At 41.6% G+C, this 16,367-nt stretch overlaps 1 protein-coding gene across 3 annotated transcripts in view; it reads right to left on the bottom strand.

Annotated features, from left to right (window-relative positions):
• Positions 1–16,127, bottom strand: part of adgrv1 (adhesion G protein-coupled receptor V1) — a 104,345-nt gene extending 88,218 nt beyond the window's left edge. For all 3 annotated transcript variants that reach the window (XM_061817222.1, XM_061817220.1, XM_061817223.1), the window contains exons 1-3: positions 15,815–16,127; positions 2,175–2,362; positions 1,581–1,730 (exon numbers count right to left, since the gene is read on the bottom strand). In XM_061817222.1, coding sequence (XP_061673206.1) covers positions 1,581–1,730; positions 2,175–2,362; positions 15,815–15,833 — 357 coding nt within the window. In that variant the 5' untranslated portion in view covers positions 15,834–16,127. The remainder of the gene's footprint in view (positions 1–1,580; positions 1,731–2,174; positions 2,363–15,814) is intronic.
• Between the last annotated feature and the right edge of the window lie 240 nt (positions 16,128–16,367).

Raw genomic sequence — 16,367 nt, forward strand, 5'->3', positions numbered from 1 at the left:
GTCACTGAGGGTACAAATGGTTTAACAGAGCCAAGCCGCTGAGGAAGCCAGGAGTCCACTGAGACACACACAGATTTTCACATCTGAGGCTCAGTCTGTAGCAAGCCTTGACTCGAGAATTAACTGCACGCCACACTTCCCCTTAACGTAGTTCAGTAAAACTGTGTGATTTTTTTCTGAAAATTATACTCAAAGGTTTTTAGCCTTTCTACTCTAGCACTACAGTTTCCATCCATCCACTTCGTTTCCTCTTGTTGTCATTCGAGTCACGAGTCTGATGGAGCCTATTTAAGTAACTTTGATGCGCTACACCCTGGGCTGGTCCCCAGCCAGTCCAGGCACATATGGACGTACAACCATTCAAACTCACATTTACACCGTTGAACAATTTTGCGTCTTTAATGCGCCGAAAATTAATGTTTGAGACCAAGTGCCTTGAAAGAAACTCATACAAAAACAGGCAGAACAAGCAAGACGGTGTGAGGCAAGTATTGAACTCGGAACCTTTCAAATGTGAGGTTGATGTGTTAACCATTACCGATCAGTTGATTAATTGATAATGAAGACTCATTTATTTGTGTGGAAGTGATTGTTAATTAATCAAATCTTAATCACTGAGTAATGGAATGTATCTGGAATGTCACTCTCTCTTTGGACCAAGATGCTTGATGTGTTATCCTGCACATTTATACTCTAAACAGCCCTCTAGTAAACTGATAGGGTGCCATTTGGCCAAAGCTTTGTCTTCATTGTAGCGTAAATAGAAGGGCTAAGTGGGCCTCATCTTTTCTTTCACTCTGCTTGTAGGCATGCCCCACAGGGAAATAATCAGGCGTCACATAAAGATGATAAATTAATGTTTACGGGGACGTCAGGCTTGTTTTGACGTCAACCATTACTGAATCGTGATCCTCTTTTATCTTAACACTTTTAGGCTACTGATGAGGCAGTGATTGATCAGTCTTCTCATCTTAACTCATCAATCCAACTTGACAACTAAATGCTACCTGAAACCATGGCAATAGCTTCTAGGTATAAGGCATCTTAAGCCGTGAAAGTAATTTTCTATCGAATGATTGACAAAGTAGCTCCACACCATCTGTGCATAATGCAATTTTGTCACACAACTGAACTAATACGTTCCTCGAAAAGAATTAAACTCCCGTTCAGTGCATGCAGCTTTGATCTCCAATTGGATTTCACCGGCAAAGTAGAATACATAATGTACTTGCTGGGAAATTGTGGCTGTCACAGTCAGTTTGCTTTTCACGGTGCTCTCTTTGAAAAGGGAAACCTCAAAGGCGTTCTGCTCATGTACGTTTTCCCCCACCCCTTCTGATCCCAGTGAAGTCTTATGGAGGACACACTTCAAAGAGCCTAAAAAGAGGGCTTACTGTGGTTGACGCCTCCACATCCCATTCCTCAATGGCGAGTGTTTGAGATTCTGAATCTCAAGCGTGAGACTTTGTGGAATGTATGTTTGTAGAGCAACAGCGGTAACATTGGTAGCAAAAAAAATCATTTGACATACACAAGAATGATGAGCTCATACTGCAAGACCCCAGTGATGAGCCCTTTACCTGAAGCGTGAGGTTAAAAGTGAACGTCTCGTCCGCTTCAGGGAAATCGTCGTCTTTCACTGCAATGAATATGGTCTTACTGGATTCAATGGACAGCAGAAAGACGGCAGCATTGACAGCCTCAAAATCGCCTGTGTCGGCTCCATCCAGCTGAAATGAACAAACCAAGAAAAATGTGCTGTACATATTGCATGATCTGTAGTGGATTCCTCCATTTCGCCCGTTCCTGACATCAAACCTCCAGCAGTTTTTGCAGGCTGCACAGTATAATAGTTAATTCAAGAGAAATTGTGTTAAAGACATTATAACCCTAACTTCTTCCCCACATTCCACTGCATGGTCAGCTCGTCTTGTTAGACACCAACTGTGAGCATCTGACACAAACGCTCACGTGGAGCCCGTAAAGCCAAACCCCAACTGAGTTTTCCCAACAGTGGCTGCTGGCACACACCGTCTTTGATGTTGTCGTCACTTTTTGCAATAATTAAAGGCAATGGAAGATATTACAGGCTGAGCAGTTACAGGATTTGAAGTTGGACAGGTCATTCAGTTCAGTTTAACTACACTAGGGTAAGCTTAGAACAAAAGTCCTACCAGAACCAAAGCCGTGACATTGATGGGGTCGCCCACTCTCTCCACGACCAGCCGGACCACAGCCGTGCTGCTCTCGTTGACGACAAAGTCTGTCGGCCCCAAGAAGCGCAGAGTGGCAGACTCGGATGTTGCGCCAGGGGTGGACAAAGCCAAAACCAACCCGGCCAAATGGAGGAAAATGGTCAATCCTGTATGAAGATGCAAATGAAGAATGAGGTTAGAATCGTTGGGTTTTGGGTTCATTGGAGGCAAATGTGCCATGTCTGGTTTTAACCAAGTACTACAGTTTGTCTAGGCACAGTTAGGTGGGCTGATGGCATATTTTAAAAACTCATTGAACTTACTAAGGAAGAATATGACAATATGTATTTTGTACCCTTTTTTTCTTGGTATGTGGTTATTTATTCTAAGAGGACTAGCTTTATCTTAAGAACAGTGCCTCTCATTTCATTCGTTGCATGCGCAAACAATGTTTTTCTACCCAGCTAAAATCTTTAAGGTAACAACACTCTGGCTGGTGCTCCACAGGACCAAAAAGCAGTACATTACAGCTTCCTTCTGACAATGGGAAACCCAGAATCTGCATGTCATTAGCCTAATGGCATAATTGCACAAGTGATTCTTTTAACATACTTGTAAAGCAAATTTAAAAAAAAAAAAAAAACAAGGAAATTCCGATTGCCTCAGTTCAACTTCTGCCGATTAAAACGACCTGGGCAGATGGGACTCTCGACAAAGAAAAAAAACCTTACTTACTTAAGCAAGTAATTTTTACTGGGATCGGGATTGTGAATGTAAATTAAAAACAACTTTGGCAATGATGCTTTTAGGCTAACCCTTAAATTATTGTGATATATTGAAATTGGGATTTTGAGGGGCGTACTAAGAATCAGGAGGGTCCCCTCTCCTCATCCAAAATGACATAATTTCCAACAGATAAAGAGACATCACAATCATAGCTGACTTAGATCTTAAATACTTTGTTTCCCCTGGATGTGTTCAAGCTAATCCTGTACAATGGAAATAGGTTGTGTAGAATAAAGCAGCCATATGTTCAGAAAGGCTGGCCAGATGGTCGTGGCTGGTATTCCATAATTTGCACAGCTGTTGTCCTCATGCTGTCATGACTGTTAAAACACTTGTTGTTGACGCCATTTTTCATGACCACACAAATTCACGATGTCACGCCAGAGTAAATAAGACCAAATCAGTAGTTTCACTTATCCGGCACAAGGTTTCTTGGCATTTCTGCCTGGCCAACATTCTCCTTTCTTCCCCTCTAATTATCTTTTCTGCTCTCCTGCTTCCTACAATCATCTTCACGTCTGCGCTGGTCTACTCATGTTCAGCCCTCTCACAAAGAATAATCCTGAAGATGGATGGAGCCACTGAGACAGTTGTCATGGGTAACACAACAAACAACCCAGCATGACAAATGGGGTGATGCCAATGAAGGACTCTGGCTACTGTCCTCAACTTCTTTACCACCCTCCTTGCCCTCATTTCATTCATAATCTGCATTACGCAGTCTTGCCAAGTCTATAGCTGTAACCATTCTCTTTGAGAATATGCTATTTATTGAAAGGTTAGGGAAAAAAATCAAGGGCTGTTAAGATGCAGAAGATGTCATGCTGTTTGTTCCATTTTTAATAGCAGAGACCTCTAGGAAAGTTGGACTTTGAAAGGTTTTTCCAGAATGTTCCATTACAGTTACACTGCTTGAGCTATTCTCAGAATGGTAGAAATACTTAAATAGAAGTTAGTGTGTTAGTAGCTTAAAATATTTTAGTAATTTACCCAATCAACTTTAATTAGCTAGCACTAGTATTTTTATTTATTTGCAGTGACTGTGGATGTTTGTTTAATTTGTATAAAATGTGCGCATTGCACAAATATACCATAGTGGAAGGATGACTGTTTAACACATTAAAAAAGGATTTAAAGCTGGTGGGCGGCAAAGGTTTAGGCTAAAAAGGGAACGAGAAGGAACAGGTGAGTGGGCTAGTGTGCAAGCAGACGCTGGGGCACATCCAAATCCATTGATTAGTGTTCATGTAATTTACCGGCAATTAAATTTCACTTTTCACCTCAGTTTACTTTTTTGTCCATTTTTACCCCGATAGGTATATGACATGCATAGGCTGGAAAAGTCTTTCCATCTTATCTGTTCCATTTTTTGTTGTAAAGCAACAAATGATTTCATGTTGTGAATTATAGTCTTGAAATAAAGACATTTACTGTCCTTGAAAAATACATTTTACTAACACTGTGGGTCTCTGTTGTCTGCCATGTAAATATATTTTAATATTTGTGCCGCATTCAAAGGCAATTTGTAACTTAAGAATTTAGCATTAAATTTAGTAGATAAAAAAGTTTCAGTACCTACTGTGCTTTTTAATCACAACTCTTCTGAGAAGCCACCACTCTACACAGGTATAATAATATTATAGATCATCTCAGATCAAACAGTAGTGGTTCTTATGAACTCCTATAATACTTACCAAGAATACTGCACTCTTTTGCCTAAGGTGCCTAATGGAAAACAGATGCTGCGTGAATGGCACTGATCTGATTTACAATTAGCGGGGTATTTTTGTTCTGGTGTTTTGTGATGTGCCAAGTGTGACCCCAGGGGCCACGGGCAGACCAAGGATCTGTCCGTCAAGCATGCCGTGCTTGGCGCAGACCTCTGACTTATACAGCTGCTGCGAACAGAGCTGTGACATCTGCGCACACACTTGCGTGTGAAGCCATGGGTTTAGCCAGCCATTCTGCCCCAGACAGAACATGTCTCCCAAAAAAAAAAAATCAACATTTTAGTAGAGATGCTCAGCTGGTGTTTGGCCGGGGCACCAGCTGAGCTTTGAACACATTGTCTGTCACTAAAGCAAATGAAATGGATTGTTGGCCCAAGCACCTTGGCGAGCCAAAGATAATGCCACAACTAAAGAAAGCTCCCATGGTGAACCTTCAGAACGAACTGATGCTGAGACCTCACTCAGCTTGCTCATTATTATCTTTAAACGTGTCATATATTATTTCAAGGAACACACACACACTCTCATATAAGCGTCAACAAATTAACTACTGGCTTTTCTAAGGTCCAGATTCAACTGTCCATCCATAATGCAAGAAAGTCCTACCCATTTAATGTCCTTTTAATTCAAACTGATCAAATGCTAACTAAACTTCACTGTATACTTCTTCACATACATAATGAACAAGTAGATATCGTATCAACACAAAACCTCACTAAGAAATTTGTCTACATGCAAGCGCTTGTTTGTCAGGGAGGGATGTATGTTTGTGTGGTGAAGCTTCAATGTTGCATGACAATATCCATCCATCCATCCATATATTTTCTTAGCCGCTTATCCTCACAAGGGTTGCGGAAGTGCCAGAGCCTATCCCAGCTGTCAATGGGCAGGAGGTGGGCCACAGACTGAACTGGTTCCAGCCAATCGCAGGGCACATCGAGACAAAGAGCTCCACTCACAATCATGCCTACGGTCAATTTAGAGTGTCCAATTAATGTTACATGGTTTTGGAGGAAACCGGAGTGTCTGGAGAAAACCCACGCAGGCACGAGGAGAACATGCAAACTCCACACATGCGGGCCCGGAATTGAACCTGGGTCCTCAGAACTGTGAGGCCAACGCTTTCCAGCTGATCCACCGTGCCACCCACGACAACATCATTGTTAAAAAATGTAGTGAGACATACAGTACAGTAAATGATCGCTGTACCTGCGAAAAACTTTTTCATCATTTGCTGCGGTATGATGTAACAATGTATTATGTAAAAATACAACTACTGAATATCACATTTTGTTTGTTCAACGTGATTCTTTTGTATTCACTTTGATTTTTTTGTTTTCCTGTCCTGTCTGCAGCCAAGTCGGAATGTGCTTTTTAAAGCTTTTCCCACTTTTAAATGATATTTCTTGCACTGTACGCTGTTTTAATTGTAGTTTTGATTTTGCAAGCCACTTATCCCCACTATTTCATTCTTTTTTTATGTTTATAAGCTGTTTTTCTTTGCTTTGCTTTTTGCAAATGAGATTCTGCTCTCAATTACTTTACCTAGACAAAATAATATAAAGAATAAATAACGATAAAGACATCTTCTGCCATACTCACATCATCACTGAGTGGGACCTGAATGCAAAAATGAGATAATTCATTTTAAAGGCCTACCTTTTTTGCAGTCTATTTCTCACTTCATTGGAAAAGCATAATCAAACTCACTACCTTAACACATAGTTGACCAGTGTTGTCGTACGGTTGTGACGAATGCCCATATACTCAGCGTTTCCCAACATACATTTAAAAACGGTTGTTGTGCTTAAAAACTTTCAGAATCGCGTTTCAAATGTTTGTGTTACAGGCTCCCAAATACTGTCGTCATGAAAACAAACAGCTAAAAAAGCCCAGTTTTATCCATTTCCAGATGTAGCTTACTCTGCAGATCTTACTGTGTACTAATGTGTTCTGTATTGTGTCTAATAGCAATGCTATCTCGTTGGGTTTTTCCTGTAATGTCAAATGAAGACTCTAAATGGCCTGAAGGTCTGAATATGAGTGTCCGGGGCCAGCTGGGGTAGGCTGTTGTCGTATAGAAAACGGATGGACATAAATGTTCTTGAAAGCCCTTCTCATCACTGATAAGCACAATGAGGAGGCATGCCGATAGAACAGCCCGCGGTGACTTGACCCTGTCACCTTTCACCCTAGCAGAGTCTTGAGCTTGGTTCACACAAACGGCCGCTTTTGAATCCCCTTGCACACACGGACTCGTTCACTGATCTATTAGATATCCCGGTCGTGGGTGTCTGGTTGCCAGGCAGCTCGTGGACACACGACGATGACGCCTCTTGGGTTTCGCCTGACAGCGGCCGGCGTGTCGTAATCTCCCGCATCAATTATTCAATGGGAGCGTTGGACTTCAAGGATGACTGCAGTTAAGTGTGACACCGCAGGATTCTCCACATAATGGATGCCTGGTGAATGCTTGACAGCAAGAGGCATCGCTTTTCTTCAAATCATTCAAGATATGTTGAACTCCTCATTGAGAGCAGAATTTGTTGTGACTATAATTACATTGTGGATTTTGCCTCTCCCGTAATTACTTCACCGAGTTCCCAGTTTTGGAACGTTTAGAAGTGGAATGCGATACATGTACTTCCCTTTTGGAAGAGGGTGTGTTGGAGATCAGTCAGTAGAGTTTAATCAAGGGCTTTCCCGTGTGGCTTTTATGCCATGAGGTTGCCCTGGTCCTGAGACGCCCTTGCAGAACAGTTTCTGGTTACACTAGACCACTAAACACCAACATACAGATGGATCCATGTATCAGTGTGGATAGAGTACAGTGGACCCATCAAAGTCGAGCACCCTAAAACTTAAACTATAATTTTCTGGTAAAAAAAAAAAGAAAAAGGTCTAAAAAGTTCAACTAATATTGGATCTGAGTATTGATTGATTTACAGACTTTAATATGGCTTTTTTATGATGGTAACATCAAAAGCATAAGGAAAAAGGAAAAAATGATGATCTCCACTGATGCGCCAAAGGCTCTCAAGTTCTTAAATAGAGAGGGGAGGGGTGACTCATGCAGGACTCCAAAGTGCGTCACAAGGCAATGTTTTAGCCATGCCCTACCCCAAAACAGCAAAAGTGAAAAAGAAGTTTATTGCTGTACTCCACAATTTACTACTACATACAGTGCCGTGTGAAAGTATTCGGCCCCCTTGAACTTTTCAACGTTTCCCTGCATTTCAGGCTTCAAACATAAAGATATAAAAAAAATGTTCAAGAATCAACAAGAAGTGGGGTACAATCGTGAAGTGGAATGAATTTATTGGATATTTTATACTTTTGCAACAGATAAAAACCTGAAAAGTGGGGCGTGCAATATTATTCGGCCCCTTTACTTTCAGTGCCGCAAACTCTCTCCAGAAGTTCAGTGAGGATCTCTGAATGATCCAATGTTGACTAATGATGATAAATAGAATCGACCTGTGTTTAATCAAGTTTCCGTATAAGTGCACCTGCTCTGTGATCGTCTCAGGGTTCTATTTAAAGCACAGAGAGCATCATGAAGACCAAGGAACACACCAGGCAGGTCCGAGATACTGTTGTGGAGAGGTTTAAAGCCGAATTTGGAAACAAAAAGATTTCCCAAGCTTTAAAAATCTCAAGGAGCACTGTGCAAGCAATCATATTGAAATGGAAGGAGTATCAGACCACTGCAGATCTACCAAGACCCTCTAAACTTTCACCTCGAACAAGGAGAAGACTGATCAGAGATGCAGCCGAGAGGCCCATGATCACTCTGGATGAAGGTGCTCTGGTCAGATGAAACCAAAATCAAACTTTTTGGCCACAATGCAAAACGATATGTTTGGTATAAATGCAACACAGCTCATCACCCTGAACACACCAACCCCACTGTCAAACATGGTGGTGGCAGCCTCATGGCTTGGGCCTGCTTTTCTTCAGTAGGGACAGGGAAGACGGTTAAAATTGATGGGAAGATGAATGGAGCCAAATACAGGACCATTCTAGAAGAAAACCTGTTGGAGTCTGCAAAAGACCTGAGACAGGACAATGATCCAAAACATAAAGCCAAATCTACAACGGAATGGTTCACAAATAAACATATCCAGCTGTTAGACTGGCCAAGTCAAAGTCCAGACCTGAAACCAATCGAGAATATGTGTGCAGAGCTGAAGACTGCTGATCACAAACGCTCTCCATTCAACCACACTGAGCTCGAGCTGTTTTGCAAGGAAGAATGGAAAAGAATTTCAGTCTCTTGATGTGCAAAACTGAGACATACCCCAAGCTGTAATTGCAGCGAAAGGTGGCGCTACAAAATATTAATGCAAGGGGGCTGAATAATATCGCACGCCCCACTTTTCAGGTTTTTATTTGTTAGAAAGTTATAAATAGCCAATAAATTTCGTTCCACTTCACGATTGTGTCTCACTTGTTGTTGATTCTTGACAGATGTTTGAAGTCTCAAAATGTGGCGAATGGTTGAAAAGTTCAAGGGGGCCGAATACTTTCACAAGGCATTATAGTTCTCGATCTTTTGACATTCTCTCCAATTATCTTCAAACATGTATAACATATTTACACTTTACAGAATCTTTAATACAAAAAGGTTTTATGATGGCGACAGTTTGGGTATGGATGAATATTCAATCTACGTGCATTTCAATGTGAAAACATGTTTTTAAATTACAACAACTTGGAAGTACGTCAGCCAGCATCACAAAAGAAACTGTGTTCAACTTTGGAAGTTCACTGTTGGGGTTTCTCCTGTTTTATAGTAAAAAATACAACATAAAACATTAAACTAGATAAATATTGAAAAATGGATATTCCCTGTGGTCAAATTACTGGGTTGTTATTTGAGTTGAAACAAAACCAGGCAGTTGTCAAATATCTTTTGCCAAAAGTCTGTCCTTAAACGTGAAACCAAGAAATGTTAATGCAGTATATTATTAGAGTACAGTGTGTATTTATGTAGCTCAAGTTGTGTTGATGTTTCCAAAACACGATCACGCCTTCTCTCCGTTGTTTATTGACTTGTTTTATGTTTGAACTGCGCTTAGCGATGCTACCGGGCCAGCGTTTGTCAAGATTTACCTCAGAAACTGTCCACAGGCAGCATGGCAACCCAGAACCTAACGGGTCAACTTACAACTCCATAATTGCACTTTGCATGTAGTTTTTCCTTCTGGTATTTTTAGATCAGTCAATGTTCTCGCCGTGCAAGGAAGAAATTAAGAGACATAATAAATGAGTGCAGCTAAAATACATTGTTAAATCTGCCAAAGGTTTGGATTACACACCAGGCTTATTTTAGAGAGCTCTACCCCAAAACAGAGTTGTGTTTTATTTTTAGGGGCAAAAACAGAAAGCCTCCCATTAGCCATTAGGAGGTGGGACAGTTGTGGAAATAAGAAAGGCAAGGTGATGAATTGCAGTTAAATCATGGCATTCCACGCAGGGGAATCTGAATGAATCCCCTCCTGAAGAACAAAAATGCATGAGGTCAGCCCTTGGGCTATTGTCAGAAGATAATTCACACCGCCCTTTCTCTCCTTCAAGGGCAAGGGTCTGTCAATCAAATGTGCATTTTACTGTGAAAAAGAAAACAGAGCGCGCTGAGAGTTTTCCCGAGGTATTGTCCACGCAGCTGCGTTCAAACGCTCTAAAGTTCCACCAAGTGCATCCCACATACCTCAAAATAAAAGCAAGAATGTTTTCCTCTACTTTAAAAGCAATGGGTTGGAAGGGACGTATGAAAAGAAAAGTAGTCTCAATTGAGAAGGGAGCAGTAGGAGTGAGCAATTTCAAGCGTTTTAGGAGCATTGGTGGGCTGATTAGCTTGTATGACACACAGTGATCGAGGCAGACAGAAAGACATTTTGAGGGGATTAAACAAGGTTGTGCTCTCCACAGCCTTGCAGACCAAAAGGCCAATTTGGAACGGGTATTACCTCATTGCATGTAAAAGCTTGGACCTGGATGAAATGCTAATTGCTTTTCAAAACTGCTCCCAAAGGAGAGAGAGAGACGGCATAGAAAAGCACTTGCATGTATTTCCATTGAGGAGAAGCCGAGCTTTGCGTTTCACTGAGCGGCCCGCAATTTTAAGGAGCGCACTTTTGTTCTCCCGTGCTATTTTTGAGGTTTTGCGGGCATTACTAACATGGCCACAGTTCTCTTTTCCTTTGTTTCTACAACTTCTGGCAAGCAGACCACCACTCCAGAAGAATCTAAACCAAACTATTCAGAATGGTCTTTTTTCCCTTGTCTGTTGTAAACAAGGACACAGGCTGCAAACACATTTGCAGTACTGTATTGTAGGTGTCCAAGCGCCCCCTTCAAAAAGTCCAAAGTGCCAGGTGGCGGTGCACAAACTGGTCATTCTCTCACCTATTGATTGAGGAGTATATCTACTTTATCCCAGTTTGTAACCTGTCATGTGGATTCTGGTCCAATCAATCTATCTATTTGAGGTGAAATGTTCATTTGTTTAACTGGATAATTTACTCACCAATAACTGTGGCATGGCATCTATCAGACTGGGGTGATTGTAATTATTAAGGATGGGGTTTTTAATCTATCAGAATCATTTGATTAATTGCTCTCTTGGAACTATGTAGATCAAATTGTCAACTAGTTTGCATTTTAAGGAAGAACAACATGACTGCGACCGGGCTCCATTTCATTCACATCTAGCACCCGTGCAGTGTTTTACATCCATGACCTCAATATTTATTTTATTGATGTTTATCTCATAAAGATATCATCTAAAATGGCAGGCATAAAATAAACAAGAGTGGATGAATGCATCCGTTTGAGATGAATACAACCACTCTGTGTTTAACTACCCCCACCTACTTTTGAAATTCCTCTGCCGAGACTAAATATACAACAATGAGGGACATACAAGAATTAGAATCGAGGTGGTGTGTGTGTGTGTGTGCAGCTACACACTGAAAAGGATCTATTTTGCAAGTTGCGAGAAAAACAAAAGTGTTTTCCACAATTTAAAGGCAATACTTGACAAGCTTTTCAAGTGCTGAACTTAATTCTTGTGAAAACAGGTTCACTTGTGATATACTGTTAAACCGTGGACATTACCATAATGGAAAGCGATGCTAATGATCAAGAAGTGTATGCCGTTATCACCCGAATCCTAGGTTGCAACGCACTTAAGTGTTTAACAATAAAATGTCCGACTTAAATAACACAGTAAATTCTTGATCAAATGATTTAAATTTGACTACATGTGCAGTGGCGCTTCTAGCTGGGAGGGCGACCTGTGTTAGACCCCCCATTTTGAGCCCCTTGGTGCCGCATTAACTGCTACCATGGATATTTTTCTAAAAATACCAGTACTAAATCAAACTTTAAATCATGTCAATTAATTTTAAAAAAACTGTATTTTGGACGAGATCCAAAAGAAATACAGCAACACCAAAGGAGATTTGGCAGAACAATTTCGGAGAAGACAAAAAGGAAACTGTTGTGCCGAATCAGCATACACCGAACAGTTGTGAAGCTTTGTGAAATTAATCATAAAATATTGATCAATTTTTTTCCCAGTTGAGATAAATATATCCTTACTCAGATAATCAGATTTAAAATATTATTTATTAATTATATTTATTAATATTAATTATGACTTTTGGAGCAACCTGAATGTTAGATAATTACAAGAGTGTTAAACCCTGTAAAACATTTTGGGCTTGGTGCTCTCCAGCAGACAAATAGTCAAGAACCCCTATGAACTGCCAAATGATTTTTATGCTTGCAAAATTGAGGCAAAAGGAACCCACGCACACTACGCAGGCACTTTACTTTCAAGCGGGTACAACGATATGAGTGTCAATAGATGTAGACTTATACAGTGTCACGGGCAATCGTTTGCTGCAGGAACCATTCTAAACTCAACGGGAACTGAATGGGTTCAGTCGGGACAACCAAAGAGACCTCAGGATTGTTGGCCATCCTTGTTGGTCCACCACTTCCCTGTCACGCTGCTCCAAGGTCAGCAACCACTGAAACATGTCTCCCATCAAGAAGCCTAAACGATTATAGGATTTACGGAAACATGGCATACAACATTGCCATTATACAAGACTTAACTATGATTTTGATTTATAATGTGTCTGTTGAGTCAATCTGCAAAAAAAAAAAAAAAAAAAAAAAAAAAACTTTTTCAGGCTTTCCAGCACTCATGATCCCATTCACATTCAATCAGAAACAGTAGAGTAATATTTTGGGTTCGGTCAGAGTGACGCACATTACTAAACGTCATCTGTTTTCTAAGAGGAAATTTTGCAGCGTTCTCCTGCGTGTTCTGTTAGCTAAACAACCAATGAAAACTTGTTTCATAACTAAATGTATTGCAACAGGTATTTGTCCATTTGTCCTCAGCCTTGCACTTCTGCGTCGGACCAGCCCTGCCCTCGGTTGCTTTGCATTGGAGATAAACGAGTGAGGGACAACACACAAACCACCCGTGTTTTGTTTTGATAACAAGTGGAGACAACCTTGGATAATTAATGAATCAACCTAGCAACGCTAATGGACAATGATCACAAATCATCCAAGATAAAAAAAGGACATTATGCCAATGTGCAGCATGTATATTTTTAAAACTTGAACTCCAGCTGTGGCCCATTAGTAGTGCATTGATTTACATAGCTGAGTTTGTGTAGCTGGCATGAGATCAAGTCCCAATGCACGACTTGCGATGACTGACTGGCAACCAGTACAGGCTTCAGTCCTCCTTTCACCAAAGTCACATAATACGCCTCAGATTTGATTTTATGAGCTGGCTAACACACTGTACATCATCACAAGACATGAATATATGTTTCTCAGTTGATTTCTTGGAGTGGAATAAACAAAGATGAATATTAAAAAGTCACGGGAGGAATAAACAACTGCGACACGATAACATCAACAACAACAAATCTACATGGCCCTATTGGACTCAATTGCTAAGGTCAGTTTTAACATCATCCACAGTTCTTGCCAGTCTAGGATTTTCATAAATTCTTTGACTCCATGTGCATAAAATGCAATGCATCTGTTCAAGTCCAGAAGTAAGTTTATACTGTGGTTATAATGTACACTACACATACAGTAGTAGTGAAACTACGCTTACTGATGAAGAAATAATATGGTCTGATTGTGTTCACGAGCAAATCATCGCCCGGCGTCTGAAGTTCCTTGCATGCAGCACTGTATGATTTTGGAACCATTTTGAGCTAGCGGTAACCATGGTGAATGTAAACAAAGCTAGTAACGCTAGTAAAAGACAACATGAAATGCAAGAAAGGCAAGCGGATTTACAGAGAAACATTAGACCAAAAGGCTTCACTAACACTACGAGCAACGAGCTTTTATACCGTGGCTGAAGTTGGCAGCGGGTCAGAGACTCGCTGGCTAATGGGTCCTCCTTCCATGGAAGGCTCCCAACTTCGCCGCCCCTGCTTTATACACGAAGGAGCAGGGGGAATGGGGGGATAGTTCCACACCTTGGGTGTTGAGAAAAGTGCGATACTAAATTGATATATAAATGTAATCACAGGTGAATGTGCAATGAGATCACAAACATGAACAGCATTCTCGTGTTTAACTATTAGAGTATTTTCTTTTAATATGATTATGCTTCCTACTAACACCATCACAACACATCTGTGGATCCAGAGGAGTGACAAGAATCTCCAATTAGGTGTGAGAAAGTTTGGGAAAGCCTGCTACAGGAGGAAGACATTCATTTTATAATTTGCACTCAAGGCACAATGTGTCCAAAAGCACTCTACTGTATTTACACTGCTCTCTCCATCGCCACACACCAGGAATGTAATTGCTCTCTCATAGCCTGCAATCATCCATCTCAGCCGGTCGCCTATGTGCAGCACTTCAGACCTTCTCATCAATGAACAGCCCCCACCTACCCCACCGACCCCCTTTTGTGCCGCTCGGCCATTAGGAGACGAGACAGAAAGAGGGCGAAGCAGGCAGTAAAACAGTTTCCTCCCCGTGAATCACATTCGGGCCCTCACACGGGCCACTTGGGGGGGCCGACCCCTTCCAGGCAATGACATAAACACTGACAAACAAAGGGGCCTGCAGCTAGAGAGGATCTCAGGGGTCGTACATGGACAAAATGGATGGTACGAATCAAAGTGAGAAGATTTCACCAAACAAAGGCCTGTCATGCTTTGTGATGAAACAATTAGCATTCTTTTTCTTTTTTTTTTTTTTTTTTTTTGCAGCAAGACGGTTGGCGAGGAGCAGGTGTAAGAACTGAATGGCTACACAAGCGGCTCCCTCCCTTCCCGCCCCGGTGCGAGACGGGATTAAACCGTGCCGGGGCGACAAAAGAGATTTGCGAGAGATGACATCATGTCAAAGTAATTACAGATGCTTACTGTCAGAACTTGCATGCTCAGATAGTGTCAATTATGAATGCATCCCAGTTCGTTCATTTCACAAGTGTGCCAAGATTACTTATACCCCTGCTAGCTCTATAAATTGGGGTTTGGGGGGCTTTTTTTTTAAATGAAAGGGTATTCCTCCCACCCCAATTCTATTTCTGTGTGTGGATCACTGTTTGATTTCAGCGTGTGAGGGGGAAAAGCCCACACAAAGAGTGGCAATCACACCGGAGATCCTGCATGTAACCATGGAAGCGTTTTTGTCTCAGTCGTCAATGGGCTCGCTGGCCATTCATGTACAGATCGCGTTGAATCAATATTTAGGCTTTTCGGTGTTATTAGCCCCTACGATTAGGAGGGGGAGGGGAGAGGGGGGGGGGGCAAGGACGAGCCTTGAAAAGAGGAGCGTTTGGCACAGTGCGAAAGAAAATTAGCACCGCGTCACTTTTAATGGTTTTCGTATGGGATGTCTGCCGGAGCTGTCTGACTTCACTGATGGAGGAGTTTCTCCTCTTTTTTAATTAACCACATAACCAACCTTGACATAAATCCCAAACATTTTTATAATTTTCACAAGGGGCGGAATACACTTAAGAGACAATAACCTTACTTGGTTTTTTTTTTTGTGTGTGTGTGTGTGACGGAAACACCAGACAAAACAATTTACCTGACCACTCCAAGTCCATGACGAATTATCGATAGGTCTTTATGGCTGAAGAAAACATGGATAAATACTCCCTTTTCTCCCCCCGCTGGTAAAGTTTAAACGTCGTCTGTTGGGATCCGAGGTGATGAGATAATGTACTCCATGCAAATAAGGACAACTGTGGCCGGTGATAGTAGCGGTTCTCCTATCGCTCCCTCCACCGGTGTGCCGCCGCCGCCATGTGTGCGACCTCCGGGATTGAACGCAGACGGGAGCGCGCGCGCCTATCCAGGGAAGAGATTAGTTAGCCAATGCGCGCGCACGGCCAGAGAGTCTCGTTTGGTTAAAGCTAATGAGGCTCGATGTTCAATTTAATCCCCAAAGGGTTGGTCCGTTTAAATGGCTTCACTGGTTAGAGGCCGACAGCGCCACCGCGCGAGCAAAACATATACTTGTTTGTCAACGAGGACGCCTTTGAAGATTACCTCCAAAATGACAACTTTTCAGGAAAAAAAAAAATTCTCCAGTTGGTATTATACCCTACATTTACTCTGCACGCCAAAATCAACACAAT

This window comes from Syngnathoides biaculeatus, chromosome 4 (genome assembly GCF_019802595.1).
Source record: "Syngnathoides biaculeatus isolate LvHL_M chromosome 4, ASM1980259v1, whole genome shotgun sequence".
NCBI lineage: Eukaryota > Metazoa > Chordata > Actinopteri > Syngnathiformes > Syngnathidae > Syngnathoides > Syngnathoides biaculeatus.